This window comes from Gobius niger (genome assembly GCF_951799975.1).
Source record: "Gobius niger genome assembly, chromosome: 13".
In the NCBI taxonomy this organism is placed as follows: domain Eukaryota; kingdom Metazoa; phylum Chordata; class Actinopteri; order Gobiiformes; family Gobiidae; genus Gobius; species Gobius niger.
The window spans coordinates 13,927,847-13,952,432 of NC_136864.1; the positions used below are offsets into that span (position 1 = coordinate 13,927,847).

Sequence of the window (24,586 nt, forward strand, 5' to 3'; positions counted from 1 at the left end):
TTTCAGCTACAAACTGGATGCATCAATGGGTCACGTGTGATGTGATATATTTCAAGTTGTGCTGAACAAGCTTCTGAAAGTATTTTGAGAATCAACTCATTAAACAATGTGCAGGGTTTTGTCTATTTGCCTTGTGCAGAGCCAGTGGAAATGGCTTGGGGGGTAATGCATTAGTCAAAACACTCCTAAAATGTTGCAAACTGTATAAAAGTAACACAGACCTTCGCTGAGTGACCCACCAAAATATAATTGATGAACAGAATTAACTTATTACAAACACATTACAGCACATCGAGTGAATAGTTGTCATACTGTTAAGGTTTCAGGATAGCTTCAGGGGTCTATAATTAGATTTAAATGTCAATACAAAAGACAATGGCGATCACTGACTTGAGATACCATTATGTAAAAATGTACTGATTCCTAAAAGGTAACTAGATCAAATGAGTGTTAAGTTTCTGTCAAGGAAAAAGATTGTGCAAGAGGCTACATTTAGAGAACTAGTAGATTATAAATAAACTGTAATCAAAACAGGACAATGATGCAACTGGGTTTGGTGAGAGATAAACAACATGTCGACTCATTTTGCATTAACTATTTAGTAAACAGGTGTGGTTTTGGTGGGGTTTTTTTAAGCTATTGGTGTTATCTGATCCATATGGTCTGTATCGATCTTAATAGGGTGAGGTAAAGACCAATTGTGTTTTCAGTGTCACTTACAGGTGAACTTTGAGAAACTGCACTGTTTACAAATGCATTTTCAAACAGACAGCAGCTAATAAAGGATTACACCTGCTGCTACGATGCCAGCTAACTCAATGGGCCCTTTAACATCATAATAATGAGATGACAACATTTCACACTTCTCCCCCTGACTACTCTGCTACTCATGAAGACTGTGTGTCCAATTACAGATAAACAGAACATGAACTGTGTAGTTACATGATGAAATAAGCTGATATTGACGCGATTTTCTGAAAGCACTCTAGGCTTTAGCGATGGGGTTTTCTGGCTTGAGGAGATGCCACGCAGTAACTATTGAAGAAGTATAAAGTGCAGACGCTAAGGTAGATTCATAAAGGTAAGAAACCCTGGCATTCACTTCCGTCGTGACCAGGGGTGCTTAATAATAAGGGAAACCGCTAATGTTTAGCCACTTAGCCTGCTAACTGTTTAAAGCTAACACCCCCACCCTGGATGCAGGCTGACAAAAGGCCCAGTATGTTGTGGCACTGTCAACACAAGCGACTCTTCAGTAGCACACATGTTGAATTTGAAAGCGCAAAAATACATGCAACTTCCAGGCGCTGTCAGGGCATCTTAATGGTAGAGAGTAATGTAAAAGTATTAAAAAATTGGAGCTGTCATCCCACCCCTTGCGTCTGTGCATTTACCACGTCATTGGACTATCCAACACTGCGGAAATGGACAGCTAGCTTCGATGCTAACTGCTAGCCTGATGCTAAGTGACAGCCAGGCTGCTGCTGCTGTGCCGCTTACCCGTGTCTCCGATGATGATGTATTTGAAGAGGTAAGCGTACGCCATGGCCCTGGTTGTGCACTCAGCTGTCTCGAGCCTCACGCCTTCGTTTTACAGACCAAAAAACCGCGTAGAAAAGGGTAGCAGACAGCCTGTTAGCCTGTTTTTCTCTGTCGGGCTCTGGGAAGGAACAATAAACAGCTACAGCCACGGCTCTACGTCACACGATACGCCCTCGCCACGCCACGGGACCAGGATGATGAGGTAGTAGACCCCCCTCTGAAGTCCCCTGTGGATAGCAAGAAACCTGTAATGTGTGCAATAAAGATCTGGTTTTATTACATTGTTTTTCTTTGCTGCTGTAGTGCTACACAGAGGGGAAACTATCCTGTTCGCGTCTCAAGCGGATCCCTCGTGACAGCAAAGTTTAATAAATGAAAGTGATCAGGAAGGGGGTGGGGGTCTGTCTGAAATCTGAATTAGCATAATTTGTTTTCTGGACAGAGCCAAGTTAATTTACAGTTATATTGTAATTCCTAAACTGACCAGATGATGGCAGCAAATTCATGCACATTTTGTACTTTTTACCCTTTTTTTCTTACTTTTTTTTTTTTTTTTAATGGTCATAATACTGAGGGGAAAACAGTGAACACCCACGCCACGCCGGAGGAAACATGACTCAAATGTGGAGACTGGGTGAGGAGAGTGTGCATCAGCTTAAGGACATAACTATAAGGTGAGTATAAACCACATTCTCTGAAAAGGAGGTCAGAGTTCAAACTGAAAGGCGCTCCTTCTGTTGTTAATACTAAAACAGGTTATCATCCCCCAAAACAATGTAGGGTGTGTTGTGATTCTTAACAGACCATATAAACTATGTACAAGATTAACAAGTAATCTGATCATGGAAAATAATTTATGCAATAGTGAGGTGGCAGTTGTTCATTCTTTTGTAGTTTGGTGACATCTGGTGGCAAGAAGGGCTCATTGCACACCGTCTCAAATACTATTCAAAATGGACCATTATGGATTGGTGTAACTTGGACAAATTTAGTCAATCTAAAAAATGTGTATTAAATAAAATTAGTTCATAAATAGATATTAACTTTATGTACACTTGTATAGGTTTCCAGTAAGACAAGAAAGTGTGGGCACATAAAGTAAAGTAAAGTAAAGTAAAGTTTTAGACTGATAATTTATGATGTTGACTTATTCCAGTGTTCAGGCGCATTGAGTTGACTTGTGTACGAAATGCGCGGTATAAATAAAGTTGCCTTGCCTTGCCCTTGCCTTGCCTTCAGTGCAAACATATTTTTTTACTATGATAAACCTATTATTCAACAACAGCATCTTGAAATAACCCCTTTCTGCTTGACTGCAGTACTGCCTTCACTTCTTGCAATTAGGTAAGAGCCGTACTTGTGGTCCGAACCAGTGCAAATCTGTTGCAGTTGTGGCCTTGTTATAGTTTGATAAGAATCAAAAGCAGAACGAAAGAGAGAGAATGAGGTGGAGGGTGCGAGAGAGAGTCTGAGTGCACAGCCGCTGATTTTAGCTCAGCACGATTTGAACCAAGGGAGCTCGCCTGCATTACTCCAGGGGAACTACCCTCTTAATAAGGAATATAGGGCAATTAATATCAGCAGCCTTGAGGATAGGAATTAACATGGTCACAATCAAGAATGAGGACTGTCTTGGTATTGCACGTAGAGGGTAACATTTTCTTCCTGTTCACTGGAGGAAATCAAACATGGTAAAGTTTGGCAGTCTGAATTGAATGAACTGAATGACCACCCCTTTTACGAGTTTGGCTGTAGCTTTATATGGTTTTAAGTGTTTTAAGGCTAGTCCATCTTGAAGTCATCAGCACTGAGAACAGTTGGGCTATTCACTCTCGCCATTCCTGCTGTTTTGAGTCTGTTTTCACAACGACTGCTGTTTCCTTCACCCATGGGTGGGACAGCACGCCTCCAAAAGAAACACCAGCATGACCTTCCTACCAGTCGGACTTTCCAAAACACACACATGCAAGGTTATCCAAGAGCAACATTAAGATAAAGTAGTACATAGGTATTATAATCTGAATGTTGAGGAAGAAATGCATGTATCTGCCATTGATTTATCTTACCAGATTTAGTTAACTTTTTACACATATTCATAGGCTCATCAATATTTGACAGTAGACTGAAATAACTATGAAACTAATACAAAAACACATGCATTTCAGACTGCAAACTGTTTGTAAACCATGCCTAAAACTGTGGAACACCTAACTTATACATCACTAAAGCACACATTAAATGATCTCATATTAAATGCTTTCTTAGTATTAATCTGATTTGGACTCAAGAGTTTAGCAGAAGCTTGTTATTACTGGAAAAATGCCAAGTAATTGCAAGTACACCTGCAGTTTGGAGAGCAAGAAGGCGGGATGAGTTACTGTGGGCAAAGAGAGAAAGGGGGGGGAGGGGCCAGAGGGCAGAAGCAAGGCACATCACACAGTAGCTCTGAGAGAACTGCCACAGCCTGTACTATAGTGAAAGGGGCCGTTGTAAAAAAAGAAAAAAAAAGTTGGGAAGCCGCACAGCAAAGAGTTCTCTGGCCAAGTGAGGCAGAAAGGAGGCATAGGGACAGACAGGGAGCAGGTCTGGAGAGGACTGACAAATACCACCACGACTAGGACCATGGCTGACAATGTGAACGAGGAGACAGAGTATATCAAGGACAAGGACGAACTGGACTGGGGCTATGAAGAAGGTAGGAATGGGATGGAGAAAGTGAAATGAGTTGCATGTAATGGGTTTGAAAGCAACCTGTGAGTTGAAAGTTTAAAAACAAAAGTTATGTACAGTACATGATCCTACTGCTTCGGATACATTTATCTGAAAATATGCATATTTAGTAGTAATCATAGTTGTTGTGGCCTTTCCAAACTTGGATTGTAGTAATAGAAGGATGATGTAGTCGTTTATCTACATGTTGTCCAATGCATGATGGGGTTTGTATAGAAGAAAGTGCAGTAGGCAGATAATAAAATGTATTGTAGTTGCATTAGGCGTAATGACAGCATAGCAGTAATTTCAATGGATCAAAAGGAGCGTGAAGTATTCCAGTGTAGTCTGACTCATCTATTGCACCTGTGTTATTTATGTCCCCTCAGGTCAAAAAGGCTCAAAGAGGTTAAGTGTAAACAGCAGAGAGAACAATCTTTGCGTTTCCAACCAATACAACGTCTGTATCCATGGTTATTTGAAACCCTTTAACTTTTATTCCTGTTGTATTTATCTTGGCAAGAACAACAGTGCCAAAGGGGTATAGTCAGATTTTATTGTTATTGATTGATTGATTGTTATTTCACATTTTAGCTTAAATCACCATCTTCTTGAATGGTTGATGGGTGGGTTCATTTTGCATAATTGACTCTAATGTAAGTCTGTGGCTCTGTGCCATCTGTTTGTTGAGTGCGTCTTATCTGACCATGTTTTCTCTTTATTGCTGCCATTACTGTGCACCACTGGATATGCTGCAAAACATAAACTGCTCTAATGTTCTCACTGTAAGTATACGACAACCTTGTAACAACAATGGCCTAAGCAATTGCAGAGATTCACAATAGCAGAGTCAACCAGCAAATCGAAATCTACTACTTACACTTTATACTATACTTTTTAGTTATTTTACTGTGCGGTGACCCATACTGATTCTTGTGAAAATCAATAAGTAGATTTCTGCTTATTGAATTACATGTTGCTGGCTCATTTCAATGTTCAGTCCATGCTATAATACAATATTTCTGCACTTAAGCAATATTATTTTAAGTATTAAGTCCACTTTATGCCCCCTTCCCTCTTGACACCATGAAGAAACCTGAACCATATTTTTTGCTCATAGACAAATATCTCTCCATAGCAGCAGCAGTGAATGGACCTGTAGCCGGTGGGAAGTAGTCGTCAGGGTTTTAGTTGCTGAGAACGAGGGGAATGTGCATCCCCCCACCCCTCCCTCTCTCCGGTGAATAAGCCAAGGAGTGTATAGAGCATTTGTGCAGGACTGAAAGACGCTAGGTTCATTTTTGGGTGACTAAGACAGAACATGATACTTGCCAAAAGTGATACTGAAAGTACACCGTTGTCCTTGTCACTTTCCTCGCTGTTGGCTATGCTTTCTTTCCCCACTGTTGGAAGCATAACCGTGTGTGTTGGATTGCATCAAGCTGTTGCTGACTTGCTTGCGCTGATGCCTCTAGACTGGCTGGTTCAGACCCAAAAGACGACCACAAGACAATTTTTTGGTGGGTCGTAAACTTTTTCCAAAAACTACTGTTTGGATTTATTTATTAAATATATTTTATTTGATTCTTTTTATCCAGAAAAGTCCAGGCCCCAAAGGATAACCTTGTACACGGTGCATCCATACTTCTATGTAAACTCCACACAGAAAGGCCCAGCAAGAGAATCAAACCAAGAACTTTCATGCATTGATGAAAGAGCAGTAAAAGCTGCGCCACCTTGCCCTGATAAATTGTTTTGATAGTCAGCCTTATGATCAGTGCTTGAACTGTCAAAACTGACTGAAAATACTATAAACGGGTATGATACTGTATCAGGGTCAATCTGCAGATCACTTATTTTCTTATTTGGTTTGGGGCTTTCTTAAGGTGGATTCCACAAGTACACCACTTAAGAACCACTTAAGCTATTGACAACTATAACTCTAGTACATTGATAGTGCTATATAGCATATTAAGTACTGTATATCTGTAATACACACACACCCAACTTCGTGTCCCTTGTGTTTGTTAAGTACAATGTTACTTTAAAAACAAACAAGTAGCTAATACTTGGCTTACGGGCGGTACATGCTAATCTGTTGTTATTGGGGTCATTGCGTTAACTATCTAAACATCAATTAATACAAAGTTTACCAGTGGCTTCTTTTAGGTGTGGATTTGTTTAAGTAAGTAAGGCTGTCATGGTCCATATGATACTACATGCAACATGAGCTTTTGTTATCTTTAGCTCTTCTTGTAAATAAGTAGCGATTACCCTCACTGGAATAAACATATCCTCAAAATACTGGAGCTTCCTCCAACAGGTCACAGACATGTTGAGGTGATCAAGTGCAACTGAAAAATGCCTCATAGAAAATCAATGTCACAGTGAATGCTTGTGAAATGGCATCAGCCCTCTGACCAAAAAGCTTTGTCAACAGACGGAGCCCGTCTGCCAATAGTTGCCAGGATACAAATGATTGAATGAAAGTTAATGTGGTAATTTACATAATTAGCTTACTTCTTTCTGGTCAGCTGCTATCAAACTGTAGAAATGATACTGTACCATTTGGAATGATGACAACTTAGATAAAATTGCATAATAAAATCATTAAAATCATGTTTCAAGTTTCCTATGTGAAATTTTCCATGACGCTATATTAGGCTTCTGAAGTCCTTTTGGATTTTTGTCACAAAAAATATATATTTAGGGAAAGTAAAATGAGTAATAATCAAACAAAGCATTGGTTTCTTTGAACTCCTAAATGGAAGTTTGACTCTTTATTGAAGCAAACACACGTCCAGTATGTTTTTCATGAACGAACAACATCAACATAATGTTGTGGTTAAATGCTATTAAAGTTGTACTACACATTAGCCTAGAGCAGTGGTTCTCAACCTGGGGGTCAGGACCCCAAGGGGGTCGCGAGACAAATTTGGGGGGGTCACCAGATCATTTAGATAAAATAGCCATATTTTCATTACCATATAATCTAATATTTTATTGTAGCATGTGTGTGTGTGAGTGAGTGCCATTTCAGCCATTTGTTTTTTTTTTTCTTTGATTTTTAAGAATTATGTAGGCTAATGTTTCTATTTCTCACGGTGTGACCCGAGCGGGGGTCACGAAGCCCTTTAACTGTTACAATGGGGGTCGCGGCTCCAAAAGGTTGAGAACCACTGGCTTGGAGCATTTAGGCCTAGAGCCTAGGCCTTAGCGTTTGGAATTTAACTCCCTGCTTTGACAGTTTGCTGAATGTCTCGCCCCGCTCTTCACCCCCTTTCACCTTTATGCTGTCCTGTCCAAATGAAAATACGGATCATAAAAACTTACATGTGTCTGTCTGTCTCATAGGTGTAGAATGGGGACTCCATTTCCCAGCAGCAAATGGGGAATACCAGTCTCCCATTAACCTAAACTCCAGAGAGGCCCAGTACGACCCCTCCCTCCTGGACGTGGGCCTGTCTCCAAACTACGTGGTGTGTCGGGACTGTGAGGTCATCAACGATGGCCATACGGTCCGCATCATCCTCAAGTCGAAGTCAGGTGACTCCCTGGTGACATGGCAACAAGGGCTTTACTGGAATAAGGGTACAGGTGAAATGCAGCTGGGGTGATATTGTCGAATTCTAATAGTCAAGTCCTTTAAATTGATCAAGTCACGCAAAACTATTTACAAAACAGTTTAGCCCAAATAGATAGAAAAGCAATTGATTATTGTTGTTTTCACAGGAGAAGCCTCTAAATATTTGAAGACATGAGTATAATAATAATGAATAATCCTAACATATGCTTTTTTTGATGCAACAGTTTCTACTGGGACTTCTCCCGCTGCTATTGTTTTTTGTTCTGCTACCTCTATATACCTCTACCACTGCTTCTTCTACTACTGCTACAATTAGTTCTGTCACAGCTCTTGGTATTACTAGAGCTATGCAATACAACTGCTTTCATCAATTATTAAATACTATATTTGTTTCAAGCTTGTTTATGAATATTGATTTGAATCTTTTTAAGTATTTTCTGATCCATTTCTTTGTTGTACCTTTGCCAGTGGTTACCGGAGGTCCTCTTCCCAGCGATCACGAGTACGAGCTTCACGAAGTCCGTTTCCACTGGGGCAAAGAGAACCAGAGAGGATCAGAGCACACTGTCAACTTCAAGGCTTTCCCAATGGAGGTACACAGTAACACAGCAACGCACCAAAACAGCACACGGATGACACTGAACAACATCCTACTGGGTGAAATACTTGGGGTTACAATGTTTCATGATGTAAATGTACGCTGTGGGAGTCATTTATCAAGGCAGGTGCTGATCGTGTGTGCAAACAGCAGTGGTCCAGTGTAGCAGGTCACATTAAAACTAACTCAAACGTAATGTCCAAATTAGACCAGTACTACGGAAGGGTATAGGGTTAATTTGCATATGTGTTGTTTTTTCACTGGTATCACGTTATTTCAAGATAATTTCATGTTTGTACAAGATGCAGACCATGATACTGCGCAGGTTTCCTCCGAGTACTCCGGTTTGCCCTACCACTAAAAACATGGGGGCCAGGGCTCCTCTGTAATACCGTTTCTTAATCTCAGTGGGACTTTCCTGGTTAAATGAAGGTCAAATAAATAAAATGTCATAATAAATTGGTATCATGAAATAACGTGATCCCGTATCTTGTACAAACATTAAATTATCTTGAAATAACGTTGCACCAGCAAAAAAATAACACAGACGCAAATGAACCCTTTACGCTTCTGTAAAGTATAATTATCTTTATCTAGGCTTCTAGAGCAATGGTTCTCAATCTTTTCAAGTATCACCTAATAACATACTTGAATCAGGCGTAGCTCAAGATCAAATGTAGACTAATCTGGATCTAAAAATAATTGTCTAAAGTAGAAAAAAATCACTTTACCAAGCAACACATTTGGAGAAATACTGTCTCTATATTTAAATAGCACCGCACCGTGCAAGTTCGTGTCCCTTAACTTGACATTTCCCCAAATTTTCAGGTCAAAACTTTAACTTTCTAAATGTCAAGCATGTAATAAACAACAGTTATGCCTCATTGCTTAGCCTTCAGGGTACTGTCTTTTTATGTTGATTTGACCTCAGTGTGACTAACTTACAGAAAGAATAAAACTGAAACTGAATTTGCAATTTTAATGATCACTAATAGCAAGACTGAATTAATTTTCATATCATGTACAAACAGCAAAATATCTTGTCTCCATTGGGTCTTATGAAACCATCTAATCCTGCTAGTTTAGCTGTTAGTATTTCAGTTTTCTCTTAAATGCTAACGCCCCAGGATATTTTTTAAATGTGCACTTTAAAGTTAATGAAGAGGTTTTGCTTGCATTTTACCTTCTAGCAACAGATTGGAAATAGCTTGATAACAAGGGATGACAGAGCTATGGGTTTTGCTGCTCAATTTCTACAACTAAGAAAATACAGATTATGTTTACAATTACCATGTTTTTATTCTTAAGTGCACCAAACCATTTACATCGTGTTACAATGCTTTAAATGTGCTTTAAAGAAAGCGCTCTTTTTGCTATACTAAACTACGTTTTCCCCCAAAATGTTCATCCCCGGAGTTCATCTCCATGTCACTGGCAGCTGGTAGTTAGACACACTTTACTGAAGAGGCTGCTCCTTCCACCTGACGGTCACAAATGCATTTCAAGGGGTTTGTTTCTATCTGTAGCTCCACCTGATCCACTGGAACAGCACGCTCTTCAACACTCTGGAGGACGCATTGGGCAAGAACAACGGGATCCTCATCATCGCACTATTTGTACAGGTGAACGATACCAATACACAGCTGTAAAATGCATCGTACCTAATTTTCCCTTGTTATTTTGATGTCTCCATCGTCTTATTGTGTTATTATTACTGTGCTGCAAAGTAAGTTTAGACCAAGATTAACGTTTAGTTGCATCATTTTTATGACACAACTTCAAAATGCAAAATAGCAGAGTGGTTATCTCCTCATATTTTTATATTATCTGTACCATTATCTCACTTTTCTGTGATATTTGAACATTTCTTTGGATAACAATTAAATTACCTCAATCAGGTGGGTATAATGGTTGTAATAGTTCTCATAATCTAACGCAAAGAGCAACATCTTTCTGTCTTGTGCATGAGATAAAGGCTATTACACATTTGAATCTGGATGAGAAAACAATGACCTGGTGTGACCACAGCCGCACCACAAAGAACCCCTTTAAGTTTCCTGTTTTTGAACTAAACTACACTCTTATTTTTATGTCGGGGTCACTTCCTGAAGTCTGAGACCTCTGTGATTCTTCAACCAATGTGTGACATTTTCTTTAGTAATATCGCTATGTTCATTTAATTTTGTATTCTTTTACATTTTGTACACAGCCTTTAATACAGTGACAAGGCCAGTCTCCTAGCACTACCTATGGTCTGTAGTTTTATATGATATTCATAGACTGACGTGGATAGCCAGGTGTCTTAAATCTAGAGGCCATTTGAGGCCATTGGCATATCTTATTATAATGAGCCTACCGGGACGTGAGTTACTGAAAGAGCTCATTTAAAAATGATCTTTTATCAGGTTGGTAAAGAACATCTGGGACTCAAGGCTATCACTGAAGTATTACAAGATCTACAGTACAAGGTAAGTCTGATTTATTGAGAATGTGTCAAGTAAAATTAATGTGTTTTTTTTAGCTTACACAATAACTGTGCTTATTTTTTCTAAATAGGGGAAGAGCAAGATAATCCCCTGTTTCAACCCCAACACCCTGTTACCTGGTAAGAGCAGATGGACTGTGTTGACAGTTCAGATTATTATCAGTGCTTTTACTTTGTTTGGTTTACTTCTTTTAACCTCAATTGTCCACAACCGGATGATTATTGTTTTCTGACCTTTTCTTGTCTCACGGTCCCTGCATGCTGCTGTTCTTTAGGGACACTTTGCATTTTGAAAAGGCCTTGAGTTGTTAAACATTTTGACTGTTTTAACTTTGTCCTCAGACCCCCTGCTCAGAGACTACTGGGTGTACGAAGGTTCTCTGACCACTCCTCCCTGCAGTGAAAATGTCACGTGGATCCTTTATCGGTACCCTCTCACCATCTCACAAATGCAGGTAAAATCTCATATTTACTGTATGTGCATAGGCTTTTAATCCACTGATTCATGTCTTTGATAGAATCACTGTGTGCCGTTTGTAATAAAAGGACAATGAACATCGTAATCTGACATTTTATATAGTGGCAAGTGTGTCTGTCCTTTGGCCTGGTGTCCAATTGAAATGCCATGGTTTTAGTTTGATGAAATAAAAAGTGAATTTTCGGGAATTTCGGGGGCATAGGGGTGCAGAGGTTGGTACGCCGAACTCACAACAAGAAGGTCCTGTGTACGATGCCTTGATCGCAATGATAGGTCAGGTTGGCCCAGCATGACAGCACACACAGTTGTTCTAGCCATCCATCTATGAAGCTTGGCATTGTGTCATTAAAGCCTTTATGGTTTCTGGGATTTCCACCCCATAAGACTAAGCCAATTTAATAGCCTAAGTAAAATACAGGAGTCATTGTTTACATCAAGGCATTTGAACTCTACAGTCTGTATAAACCAGTAGTGACCCCACGAGTTGTTTTTCCGCCACAATAGACCACTAATAAAAGAGCTTTACAATACTTGACCCTATCCACTTACTTTACTTCATTCACCGAGCAAGAAGCAGCCTCCTCTGCTTCTGCTCGGTGCAGATGTGCATGAAAGTATTCAGATGGCTGGGTTTTATCATGTAACTGACTGTTGCCATGTCGACTGACGCTGCCCTTGACAACCCGGAGATAAATGCTGAAACATGTGAAGTGTGTGTAGGTTGCCGTCTGCGCTTCGCAATTGCTACAGGGAGGATCATTCAGAAAAGTAAATGATTTGTATTTGCAATTTATCTTTATGTTACTTTTATATCCCGAATGCACAATGTTGTCAAAAAAAGAAGCACATTTATTATTTCATTATCTGTCTGAAATGTAGGATAGATAACAGAAGTTTGAGACATAGAGCATAGTATTGGGCTGAGCCATTCAAATCAGGCGAAGGAGCTGCAAGTTTATGTTTAATGTTAATGGCCAGTTTTAATGATACTTGGTTAACTAGCGTAACATAACCAGTTTTAGCAACATTTATATTGATTAAAATGGATTCACCCATGTGAAATGATTGGTGTTGATATTGGTATAGAGCAGGGGTGCCCACATTTTTTGTCTCTGTGGGCCAAAAGGAAAAAGTGCTTGTGGATGTGAAGCGTGAAACACATATAACTGCCCTAAGTGACTTTTATTTTATTTTTCCGTAAACATTTGCATTTTATTCTATCTGTGCAAATAACATGCTACATTAAAACAAATGTTGACTATGGCAAAAGCCTAGTTTTAGTAGAACAAAATCATCAATTGCAGCAATATAGTTCACAATGTAAACAACAACAACAACACCTGTAAGTTAAGTTATCCTTTATTACTTTTTTGCTCTACAGTAATTTACCTCATTCATTTGTTAACTAATTGACAATGCCAGATCATTTTGAAACGCCAATACAACAGTGTATCTTTAACTTTGCGAAAGGAGTGAAACAGCGCCCCCAATTTGACGCTGGTGGCCAAACAGTGTACTGCATCCACATTTACCATTGAAAATGAATGGGAGAGAGTTGGTATTAACCATGCAGCGCAAAGGTTTCTGGTGAGCCAATGGAATTGTTCCGGCGGGCCAAATTTTGGGCACCCCTGGTATAGAGAGTAAAATGACCCCAGAAGTAATCTGTATAATCTAGCACATCGTGTTCAGGTAAGGAAGTTAATGTGAAGCGAAGCAAACATTTGTTGAAACTGTATTTAGTTTCAGTCTAAGTCAATAGGTTGTTCTGACAGGTATAGGATAACCTGCAGAATTACATTACCAAACAGACGCTCAGTCAGTAATCATTGATAATCAGCACACCTTAATTATATCTCCTCAAGTTTAATATTTATTTAACCTAACTGACGTGCAAAGTAAAAAAAATATTTTATCTGCATGTTGAAAATGCCCATCTCTAATTTATATGCAATACTCATTTCATTGATAAGCTCTGTGTATTGTTGCTCCACTCTCAGATTGAGGAGTTTCGACGGTTGCGGTCCCACACCAAAGGGGCAGAGTTACATGAGGGGAATGATGGTTTGTTAGGGGACAACTTCAGACCCACGCAGCCCCTAAGCGACAGGACGGTCCGGGCAGCCTTCCAGTGACTCCAGCTTAAAACCATCAACTTGGAAATACATGGGACCTATGGATACAGGGGTAAAAGGTACAAAGACAATACTTTCATATCATTGGCATTGCAGTGTCACAATTAAAGCAGTACTATGTAACTCGTGCCCCGAGAGGCCATAAGTGCCCCTGCAGGTGTCGTGGTATGTTGCGTTTTTTTACTCATTACTTGTCCGTGAGAGTAAATACTACGCTGATAGAAAAGACTAAGGGAGAGAAGGATATTGTACATCTAATTACACAATGGAGATACTTTTTTTCAGTCAAATTTGGCTAGCTTTGCCTGTTAGCCTGTTTTTCGTGATTCTATTAGTGTGTATTGGGGCCTCCGACCCGTAGGCAGCGAAGTTGCATTTATAATTTTCTGGCCAGAGACACCAGGGGGAGATGAAAGACCCCCCAATCATCCCATTATTACCCCCAGAGGGACGAGGAAAAGGATATATTAAGGTAAACAAGTTACTTAGTACTGCTTTAATAGTAAAGACCTTTTCACACCGATCTGATAATCTCCTGTCTGGTGTGGTTGGGCAGGTCAGCGAAACAAGGTTTTTGGATGAGTATAAAGTATTACAATAGGTGAAGATCGTTGTCTGGTGGAGCTCATTTTTGGTGACTGTGTTAGTAGAGTTTCATCTCCAGCTGCTACACAAGGAGAGCCATAACTACTTGCACAGTCCATTAACAAACTATCTCTTGTCTATTATCTTTTAATCAGGAAAATATTTCTGTATGTTGCCCATATCTTTGACAGCAATGCACTACAGTTAACTTCCTTTAGCTTAACCAAAACAATCCGTAAACGAACATGATGATCCTTGTTTCATCATATTATGAAAATATATATAATATTTTTGCTCATAAGGGGTATCATCAGGGATAGACTTTTAAATGGAAACAGTCCCCGATGTATTCCAGTGAAGAGACAGTCAGTATAATGGATCAAGCCCTGGAAGATCTAACCCAGTTCTAATCTGGGACGCTCCTATATGCAGCAGTGAATGGCTCTGCACAAGGACTTTAGGGGAGTATACTGCATGTCCCAGCAAAATAAATGAGGGGTTATATGGGGAAAGGATGAGTAAGCCTTTTCCTGTCAATGTCGGATTTTGGTCATGCAGGTGGCTATTTGATTTGGTATTTGTTGAAATCTTTGTCCTCATGGATAAAGTTGCCCTGGGCATTTGACGCATTCCTTCAATTTTTGCCTTTGGGAGTTTCTATTTATCTTGTAAAATACTATGCAGTAGGGCTTCAAATAAGAGTAGCGAAAGTTGTTCATAGGATGTAGAACTGCAAGTTTGTCACAACATTGTAAAAAGATACAGAAATGTGACTTTTTATCAATGAATAGTCATACTAAATTTCAGTAATTTACTGTCCATATTAACTGTTGCGTGTAGGTATTCAGTCACGCTTTGCATTGAGTCTACACCATTTTAAGCCTATCTACTTTTGGCACAATATTTGCTGAATATGCAGATTGTTGAGTCGTGTGAATGTGATTCTCTGAAGCAGAAGTGCGATAGTGAAGTTGAAACAAAGTCTTTTATCACAGGAATGCAGCCTGTGTTTGTAACATCAGTGTCGGACCTACATGTGCAATCTGTTATTTCTCACAAGCTTAACTTCCCGGCAATTATCTAGTTATTTCAGTCAGATACTTAGCCGGACCACCAGCCGCCAGTAACCCGTTTATTTAGTCAAATGTAATAGACCAGTGTTCTCTTTTTTTACAGGTGAACTCAAGCATTTTGGATCTTACATATGTTGCTATGAATACTATCTAATAATATTTCTTGTTGAATACCAATCAGCAAATTTTCTTCACTTTGCCAGTAAAGTGATAGTCTGGAAGTCTAAATGTTTTACAAATTATTTAAAATGTGAAAAATCCACCACCTGGTTTTGCATTTGTATGTAAAGTAAGTACAAATACACCTATATTATTTTTTGTAAAGTCCCTCCTTCCCAGATTTCTGCCGCTAATCACAGTCGAGTATCCTCCCGCGTTGACCAATGAGACAAGCTTGTCCTGTGAACCAGCCTGTCAGATCCAATCAGGAGGGGAGGAGCTTGATCGTTTACTTTCAAAATTCTGTTCTTGCTCCTCTCCTTTTGCAAATGGAGAAGGGCTTTCTGGTCCAAGAGGGGAGGAGTTTACTTTCACATCACTCTTCACTTTGCAAACTTACAGACTATCACTTTAAGCAAGTCCTGGGGCCTCTCTGTGTGGAGTTTGCATGTTCTCCCCGTGTCTGTGTAGCTTTCCTCCGGGTACTCTGGTTTCCGCTACTAATAAAAACATGTACATTGGAGCTCCCTCTGATCCCCTTGTAATAAAAGATTCTCAATCTCAGCTGGACTTACCGTCTGTTTTGAACTGAGTCGAGTGTTCGCCGTGACTCTGGTGTACGGTAAAGATCAGAGGATGGGGGGAGAGGTGGTGGAGGTGAAGAGGACGGTGGGGGGGAGAAAGATTAGAACAGAGACTGAACACGGGAGCATTGTTCTGGGTGTAATGGATATCAGAGTCCTCGCTCACCTGGGACTATCCTGCTACGGCCCACAGACATAAGGGAGGGGGTCCTTAAAGAAAAGACATTTTACCGCTGTGTGTATAAGTTCTTGCCTCATTCTGAGTACATTTAAGAGTAGTTATAAATTGTGCGTGTCAATGTATTCAGAGACTGTTTTGTTTTGACAACCTACAGGCTTTGATATGACCACAACTGGGGCAGAGTCAGCACAAGGGGGGAGGTATACTATTCAATGTTTTATCACTGCACAGCCAATGACTCACATTAGTAAAGAAATGATTAAGCGGATTGCATAATTGTACATCCTCATCTGCCTGAGAGGCTTATGGGCAAACATACATCTGTAAACTTTATATAATCAATTGGTTTTGCCAGAATGTAATATCAAGGGGGGCTAGTTGGTGAAGCTAGGGGCAGGTTATTTTGTTCTGATGACAATTATCCAATCAGAAAACAAAATGAGCCCCATATCTGTAGTTGCCAAATCATATCATCTTTCTCCGATTTCCACAATCCCACGTCTTGTCTTCAATCAAACCTCTAGTTAATGCTACTGCAGGCCTCTTTCTAGTTAAAGTTCTGTGACTGAATTCTGCAGGTTCTCAGCTTTCAAATGGAAATCATGCTTGTGACCTCAAATGCAGCTCATTTATTTATACCACTAACAGCATATCCTACAAACATCATGTTTAACCACAGCTTCCCGCCTTTTTTTGTGAGATTGACGTTAAATTTCTTTTTCTTTTTCAGGGATAGAAGAGGAAATGTGGATAGACCAGCCACATGAAAAAGAAAGCAGCTTCTTCAACTTTGAGTTTGTGTGCGAGTGACGTTTTATTTCTTTATATCATTCCTGTTTTGTTGTTGTTTATCTATTGTCATGACTGCATGAGTGTTTGCAGCGTCTGCATATGCCCTGATTAGAAGTTACTGTGGCTTTCAAGACAAGAGGAAACATAAACCACAAATGTTCTGTGCAACAATAGATTACGTATGTACCAAAGACGCCTCAAAATGGGTTATCACTATTGAGAAACGGCAACGTCATGATTTTTTTAAAATCAAACTGTGATTTAAGTTAGGTGGCATGGCTTCAATATGGTTACGATGTTTGGGGCTAGACGGTTAGTGATGACGGCTATAGCTGCAGCGCTACATGACAATGTTTGCCATCTGTAAGTTTTAGAAGCATTTGCCAAGTTTAATCAAAATGGATAGCTTTTGACTTTACAGCAGAATAAGAGAATAATTATGGTAATAACAGGGTAATTATGTAGTTACACAGAATTAGGACACACACCTCTTTTATTTCATGGTAATATAGATTATTATTCTTTAACCTGACCCTCACATAGTATCAATCAAAACAAGGCTGCAAACTGCATTATCCCTCATTAGTTACTGAGCTATGTGTCTCCTATGACAATGTTTTTACTGTGCTGTGAGTAAAATGAATGTATTTTTTTTAATCATTTTCATTTTTACAAGTAAAATTAAGTTGTTTAAGAGTCCCCCCCCCTTGTTTTGTATTGTACTGCCAAGATAAAGAATGTGTGTGTTTTTAGGGCGCTGTTTCTCAAACTAAACAGACTGTGAGAACTAAAGACTGTTACTACAAAATAAACCACGGCACTGAAGAACTAAGAAAATGCACGTCCTGCCTTCTATTCCTTCTACATGGTGAAAGTAATGGCAAAATCAGGGAACATGTGGGTGGTATAGTCTGTATGCTCTTAGTGATTTAATAATCAGAAGTGTGTTTGTGATAAAGGCAGAGGTGGTTTAGCACAGAGGTGGATATAGAATGGACACAAACCACAAATTATGTAGCACCCATTTTAGCAACTGTGAAAGCATTCAATTAGTGTGATTGAATTTGTGGAAAGGCAAAGGCCAAATAATGTTTTATACAATAATAACTTGTAAGGCCGAGGTCCTTATAATTATCACATTAGATATGTATATGCTGCCCTCTGCTGCTACCAACCCAGCAGCGCACACTACGCTCGACTACTGTCTCTGCACCCAGTCCCCAGTGCGTGGGTTTCTATCCGGTCAGTTCTTCACTGTGACCAGCAGGGGGCTCTGTGGATCCATGCAACCCCGCTGTGAGATAGCACTATGAAGCTGCTACTGTTGTGGTGACATTTTATCCACTTTGAACTGGAAATGGACAAATGAGAAATGCGTAGTTTTTAAATAAATGACTTGTCTAATGTTACTGAGGCTTTTCCTTGCTTTTCTTTCTTTCTAGTATTTAGACTTAAATGATTGATGAGTTAATTACTTGGTGACTGTGTTTCAGTAAATAATCTCTCTAGTGCCAAAGCTCTAGTTGCCTAAGAAGCAAATAGTGATGCTTAAAGTAAAAAGCAAAATTAACCAAATTGGGTAACAATGACGATGATGAGACTGACACAATTTGAAATAAAGCACAGATCTATTTAAAAAAGTACATTTATGCTTCACATTCATTTTCGGATACAGGAACGTTAAAGAAACACAACCTAAGATGCTCTTGACGCCCAGGTAGACACAGACAATGCCAGTTTTGCAGGGGGTTGAAGTAAGAAGCATGTGGAAGAGGGCCTGATGTATCTAAACCTAATGTTTTGCTATACCTGTAGTCAAAGCAAAGCAGCCACATCTCCATGGAGACGATCTGGTGCTGTCCCGCTCCCATCAGGTCTGAGTCGAGGCAAGTCATTCATAGTAAAGACTTTTTAGATGTATTTTTGGAGAGTGAAATGTTGCACGGTGTGGCTTTAAACTGTTTTTTTTTCAGTTTGCATTCTTAGGTCAGCAAAGACTAATCTATCCATATAATGTTGTGAATGTATTATCCCCCTGTCTTGACCATCTGCCTGGCCTGTTCGCCCCCTGCCCCGACCGCTGACCCTGAGTGAGTCTGTGTGAGCTGTGCACTTGACCATGATCACGTTAAGCCTCATCAGCAACAAAACAACCAACTCTGACCGTGATTGTTATTTTGAATGCATTGCCTTAAACAGACAGGAGTAACAAACAACAAGAAATCTTAGTAAGGTGCAGATGAAAAGGCTTGGGTTGTATGTCTGTTGAATTAATCGTGAGTATTGACCCCTAAAGCTAAAAATCTACTTTAAACCTGACCACTCATATGGAGAAACGGTGTTACTGAAAGTCAAAGAACGAAACCTAATTTTGAGTTTGAATCTGGAGCCGTGTACTTTTGGAATCGCTCATGTATCGGTGCGTGTCTGCGTAAGTCATCATTCCGGGGGTGCAGTGAAGCATCATGGGAGCTGATCAGAGCTGAAGTGTAATTGTGTCAGAGCAAAGACCCAGAAAATGCACTGCAGCATACACGGACAGATACGGAGAGACAGGAGGGACAAGAGGAAGAAGACACAATAATATCAGTTTGGTGCTGGATCTGAGGAGCCGGGGCAGGTTTTTTGAACTTGGTCTGCGGGATGATTGCAATCAGCACATTTTTTTGTCTTTATAGAGTGTTATTATGTAAAAAATACTTCAAATGTGTCTTCTCAATAATTCTGCTCCTTTTCCCATCAGCAGCTGCATGGTGATTTTGTTGTACGTCAGATGCTCTTCCTGTCGCGAGGGAAATAGGGACTCAAAGACAGTGTGTGCATGAAGGCTGGGCTTGAACCAGTGACCTTTCATTTGCATTGCACTACTGGTAATCCCATTTCCACTAATGCATAATATTCACCTCATTGACTTCACTTTTGTGTTCCTGTGTGCTGTTACAAACCGTTATGGCAACATGGATTTTTACTGCAAAGGAGAAAATGGTGGAAAATTCACATTAAGCGTAAACATTCGTCATTATGATTTAGCACAAATAGAGAATACAACTCTATCTACTTAGCCCGACCCTCGATCATTGGCCTTGATCGGCAGACTAACCTTGTAGCAGGACTTATAAACTGCAGATCTGCCCCGGTTTTAAATAACACACACACAGAGCAGTATAATAGGGTCATTACATGTTCCCATCAGCCCCCATCGATCTCCACATTTGAGAAAATAGAAAATAGCGAGGGGAGAGACGGGGGAGGGCAAAGAGAGAGGAGTCAAGGTAAGAGTCCTTGAACAAATTCAGAAAATGAAGCTTTACTGAACGATTGCTTTGGGGGTAATCTCAGCGAGTTTCAGGCTGTAAGTAAACAAAAACACATCTAAAAGGCACACTGTGAAATGTTCTACCTAATAGAATATAGCGTTTATTTAATTACGGGTGTTTTTATTGATTCGAAATAAAGCAAAAAATATGCGTAAAGTTTGTTTGCAGGCCTGCCTCTTATCAAACCTGACTTGTAACTTTGCTGGGGGCGGGACATCACCAGCTCGTCTCCATGGAGATAGTGCTGCATTGCTTTGTCTACACAGCCAAACGTAAGGTTTAAATTGGGTCCTTTTCCAAATGCTTTATTTTGATAACGTAGCATTGTCAGTATCAGGATGATGGGTGTCGGTGTCGGTGTCTGTTCAGCTTTCTGTATCAGCTTTTCTAAGCGGTTTAGTAGCGACATCCAGCCTGGAATGTTCCGCATTGTGGCTTTAACGATACGTAGACACTTGAATCTTAATCTCAAATTACGATATATCTCATCATTTGTCTTTACTGAACAACCTCTGATCTACTCTACTGCAGCTTTGGACTTTAGAGCGACAACCCATTTGGTAACACAAATGTTCTTTATTTTACAGTACCCTTGATACATCGTACCTAACTAAATTTAGTACAATATAATGTGCTCTCTAACAATGTGTAATAACTTGTACCTATGGATTAGATACATAATGGAATAATATATATTTGTCATTTGTAGGTACATAAGGTAATAAGACATAACTCATAACCTTAAGCCCTAACCCTATTACATTATGTACCTACAAAGTACTAATACAAGTTATTACATTGTGTATCTAACCCATAGGTACAAGTTATTACAGATTGTTACAGAGCACATTACATTGTACTAAATTTAGCTAGGTACAATGTATCAAGGTACTGTAAAATAAAGTGACACCAAAAAGGTCATAATAATAATTCCAAGTTGAGTCTGGAGCAATGAAGTCTGCATCATCCAGATCTTAAACAAGTAGTACCATGCTTAAGGATTGCACAGTGAAGGGGTACTGTTATAGATTAAGGTAGCTGTCTATTGTTCAGGAAGTGCCTTGGTTGGTTGAAAATAGCATTGTTTATTCTATTTTTATTAGTTGTATATTGTATGTAATGTATTGCCATGGTCCTAAATGTGTGAGGACTTTGGTCGGAAAGTCACTCATGGCTTAATCCTGGCTAAATTTACACTTTACAGTCATTTACCAAGCGTTTACCCATGTGCAAAATGAGTAGCACATGCAAAAGTGGATCAGCAGCACTGTCAGTTATGCATTTTTTACCCACTCATTTACATAAAACTGTAATGTAGGCATTTTCAAATGGTAATTTGATGCAACATGCCCACAAATAACTTTATTGCATACGCTATGTCGTACCTGCCTTGATAAATGACACCGTTACTGCACTAACTGTACTAATAGATAAAAGTAGATATATGTCCAATGCATCGTATGAACTGCAGGGGATGAGCAAGAGCAGGTTTAGTTCAGTATCTTACAGCCATAAACAAAATATACAAAAATAAATGCATAGATAATCAAACAACATTGAAATATTTTCAGAATTTCCACATCCGTTCCTCTGTTTATCCCGCGTTTTTAAAAGATGGCGGCTGCTCTTCTGCCTCGTGCCCCTTCACACTTTAGTATGCTTCTTTCTGTGGCATTTAAGTGCATTTAAATTGATTTGAGGCAGAGTAGGAGACATAGAGGAGGGAGGGTATAGGAGAGAGGACAGAGGAGAGGGAGGGTGGGAGGGAGGAGAGGAGGGGGAAGGGTGTACGTTGCCATGACAACTGCCATAATAATCATCCTAATGATTGATGTGCTGCGCTCCATTTCTCTGCCTCTATCTGCAATTCTCTTTTCTTTTCCCTCTGTCTTTCTGTCCGTGTGTCAGCGAGCGAGCGAGCAAGCATTTTTTTTTTTCATTTTTTTTTTCATACAGATTTAGCAACAAACAACCACTTAAATGACAGACGAGGACTCAAAAAGCATTGGATATTTTATGTACTGTAGGTATATGAAAAATGGCTTGGCTTTTAGAGAATGTAAGAGTATTAAATATAAAAGGATGTGGCTGGTTTTGGAGCTTGCTTGGATCAATCTCGGCATGTCATTGCGTTAGATCATTCAGGCGTATTATATGAACATGGGTGTGTGTATGTGTGTGTGTATGTGTGTGTGTATGTGTGTGCGCGTATACAGTGTCATAATAGATAGCCCTGTAATGGAGTACAGTCAAATTGCTCCATAAATGTTCAAGTGAATTACTGTGGAGACCAGTCTGGGCCAGCTTTAGCCAGTGGACTAAAACCTGCACAAAATGTTTCTCTAAGGAAGCTTAAGATATGGATTTTATGAATTCATTTACGTAATTAAAATGACAAATCTAAAGCTACTCATGTTTTTTTTTTCTGAATGGATTTTATAGTTGATGTATTGTCTGCATATATAGATTATTAAATCAATCAGCAGGATTTTTCTTCCAAGACATCATGAGGTTAAGATTTACTGTATGAACCCAATAGGGATATAACAGGGAGCAGTGGGTGACTGCACTGCAGCACCCAGAGACCCATCTCCAGATCTTAAACTTGGTCTGAACTCTGAAGGAGGATTTGTCCATTGAGCATATAGCTTGATAGGGAGCACCCATACAAATCTCACCAAGAAAGACGCCACCCACTAAGGGTCGGACCAGGACCCTTTTTGTTGTGGTGCAGAAAGAGTCTCAGAGAAAAGAAAATGGGGTTTCTGTCTGTAATCTGCTTCCCCTCACATGTACAATAGGGTCTCATCTGGCCCCAGAACTCCACACATGGTAATTGGTGAAGATGAATGTATACAATTTGCAAGATAAGGTCAGGGCATTGTTCAACTTTATTAATACTTAGAAATAATACACTGCGCACAACACAGCAATGTCCTCTGGCTCCAATAAGAGATATCAAGAAGTAAATGCAGAGCTCTGTGAACAACAAATGATCATAATGAGAGACGAACCCGTTACGGCTGCCCTTTTACATGAGAGTATGTATTTTGTGGTCTCAGATTGACTGTTTAAGATGAAAGTCGGTCTCACTGTGACATTTTCTTCTATAGAGAACGGACTGAAAGGGGCCACACATGTAAAGGTCAGGCGTCTGATTCCGTGCGATCTGTGCAGCCACTCTCCTGTGTTCCACATAAAATACAATAAAATGATTTGAAGTTTTACAATCTTTCTCAGTGGCTTTGTAAAACATTTCACGCTGCTTTTCTTTAACCTGGTGAGAATTGTGACTGTTATAGGCTTATTGTATAGACACCTGGAGAGAAAAGCACTGCGATTTCCTCCTCTGAATACATGAGAGCAAAGTAACATGAAAGTTAGTCTTTGTTGGGGTGACCTGTTCCTTCATCTTAATTACAAAACCTATGCCACCGTGACCAACAACTTCAAAGCGGAGAGTTTGAAATTCAGCTCATGATGATGGAGGCATGTTGAGATTGGTTGGGTGGTTTCAGATTTGTGTTTGGGGTGAAGTTGGTGTGAGTGCTCGTGTCTGATCGGACTCGTCCTCTCATTGTGTCCTATGGGAGCTGACAGGCTGTCACCTTCACTCACACGAGCACATCTCTCTCTCTCTGTCATACACACATTAGTCAGGCGCTCTTTCATTTCACTTTTAAACGCCACTGTCCACTGGGGCATGAACGAGAGCCCTCAGATGAAGTGCCCTCCTCCTGCTCTGATAATGTCCTCACTAATGTGTAATAATGCACTGTATCGTACTCTGATAATGAGAGGAATCTACTGCGTCCTACAGGGTCCTATTGATCCAACATGGTTATTTAACATCGAAGATACCTGTTAGCAGTACCATAACCTCATTCAAAGAGAGACTTTTATTGTGTTTTACCTGCATGCACTACATTAAAGGCCCTATGCCGGATTTTTTCATTTCAAACAATGAAAGAGGAAGCCACTAAATTAAAATGTTGGTTGAGGTATGAACTCATCTCCAATCTTCCAAACAAAATTTGTGGCATCCCAGTTCTTCCCAGGCACACGTTTATAGGCACATTTCACAATTTGCAGGGTCACTAAGACAAAAATGCTTAAAAACTATCCTGCGAGTTCATGAAAATGATTCAAATGCTTTATAAGTAGTAGAAGAAGAATAAGTAGATCGACAGTGTTTCCCCCAAAAATGTCTGAGTATACAATATACTAAAGGAAGACAAAACTAATTTAATTCCATAACTAGAAAGAAAATCAAGTATAGCTCCTTTAAGGTTAATGGTTCAACTTTATTATTGTCCCGGAGGAAATTATAATGCAGCAGGTGTCCAACATGATACAGAAAAA

At 39.7% G+C, this 24,586-nt stretch overlaps 2 protein-coding genes across 3 annotated transcripts in view; one reads left to right on the forward strand and one right to left on the reverse strand.

Moving 5' to 3' along the window:
- Positions 1–1,725, reverse strand: part of rab2a (RAB2A, member RAS oncogene family) — a 33,372-nt gene extending 31,647 nt beyond the window's left edge. The window contains exon 1 of the mRNA XM_079569091.1: positions 1,501–1,725. Within this exon, the coding sequence (XP_079425217.1) occupies positions 1,501–1,546 (46 nt within the window). The 5' untranslated portion in view covers positions 1,547–1,725. The remainder of the gene's footprint in view (positions 1–1,500) is intronic.
- A 2,246-nt stretch (positions 1,726–3,971) lies between these two features.
- Positions 3,972–17,172, forward strand: ca8 (carbonic anhydrase VIII). Of its 2 annotated transcripts, none has more exons than XM_079569089.1 (9): positions 3,972–4,237; positions 7,606–7,797; positions 8,306–8,430; positions 9,962–10,057; positions 10,841–10,903; positions 10,992–11,040; positions 11,263–11,375; positions 13,399–13,592; positions 16,846–17,172. In XM_079569089.1, exons 1-8 carry the CDS (start codon positions 4,165–4,167, stop codon positions 13,531–13,533), a joined length of 846 nt encoding a protein of 281 aa, XP_079425215.1. In that variant the 5' UTR covers positions 3,972–4,164; the 3' UTR covers positions 13,534–13,592; positions 16,846–17,172. The 2 variants fall into 2 exon arrangements, with proteins under 2 accessions (XP_079425215.1, XP_079425216.1); XM_079569090.1 differs by having other exon boundaries at positions 7,612–7,797; positions 16,846–17,171.
- Positions 17,173–24,586: the final 7,414 nt, after the last annotated feature.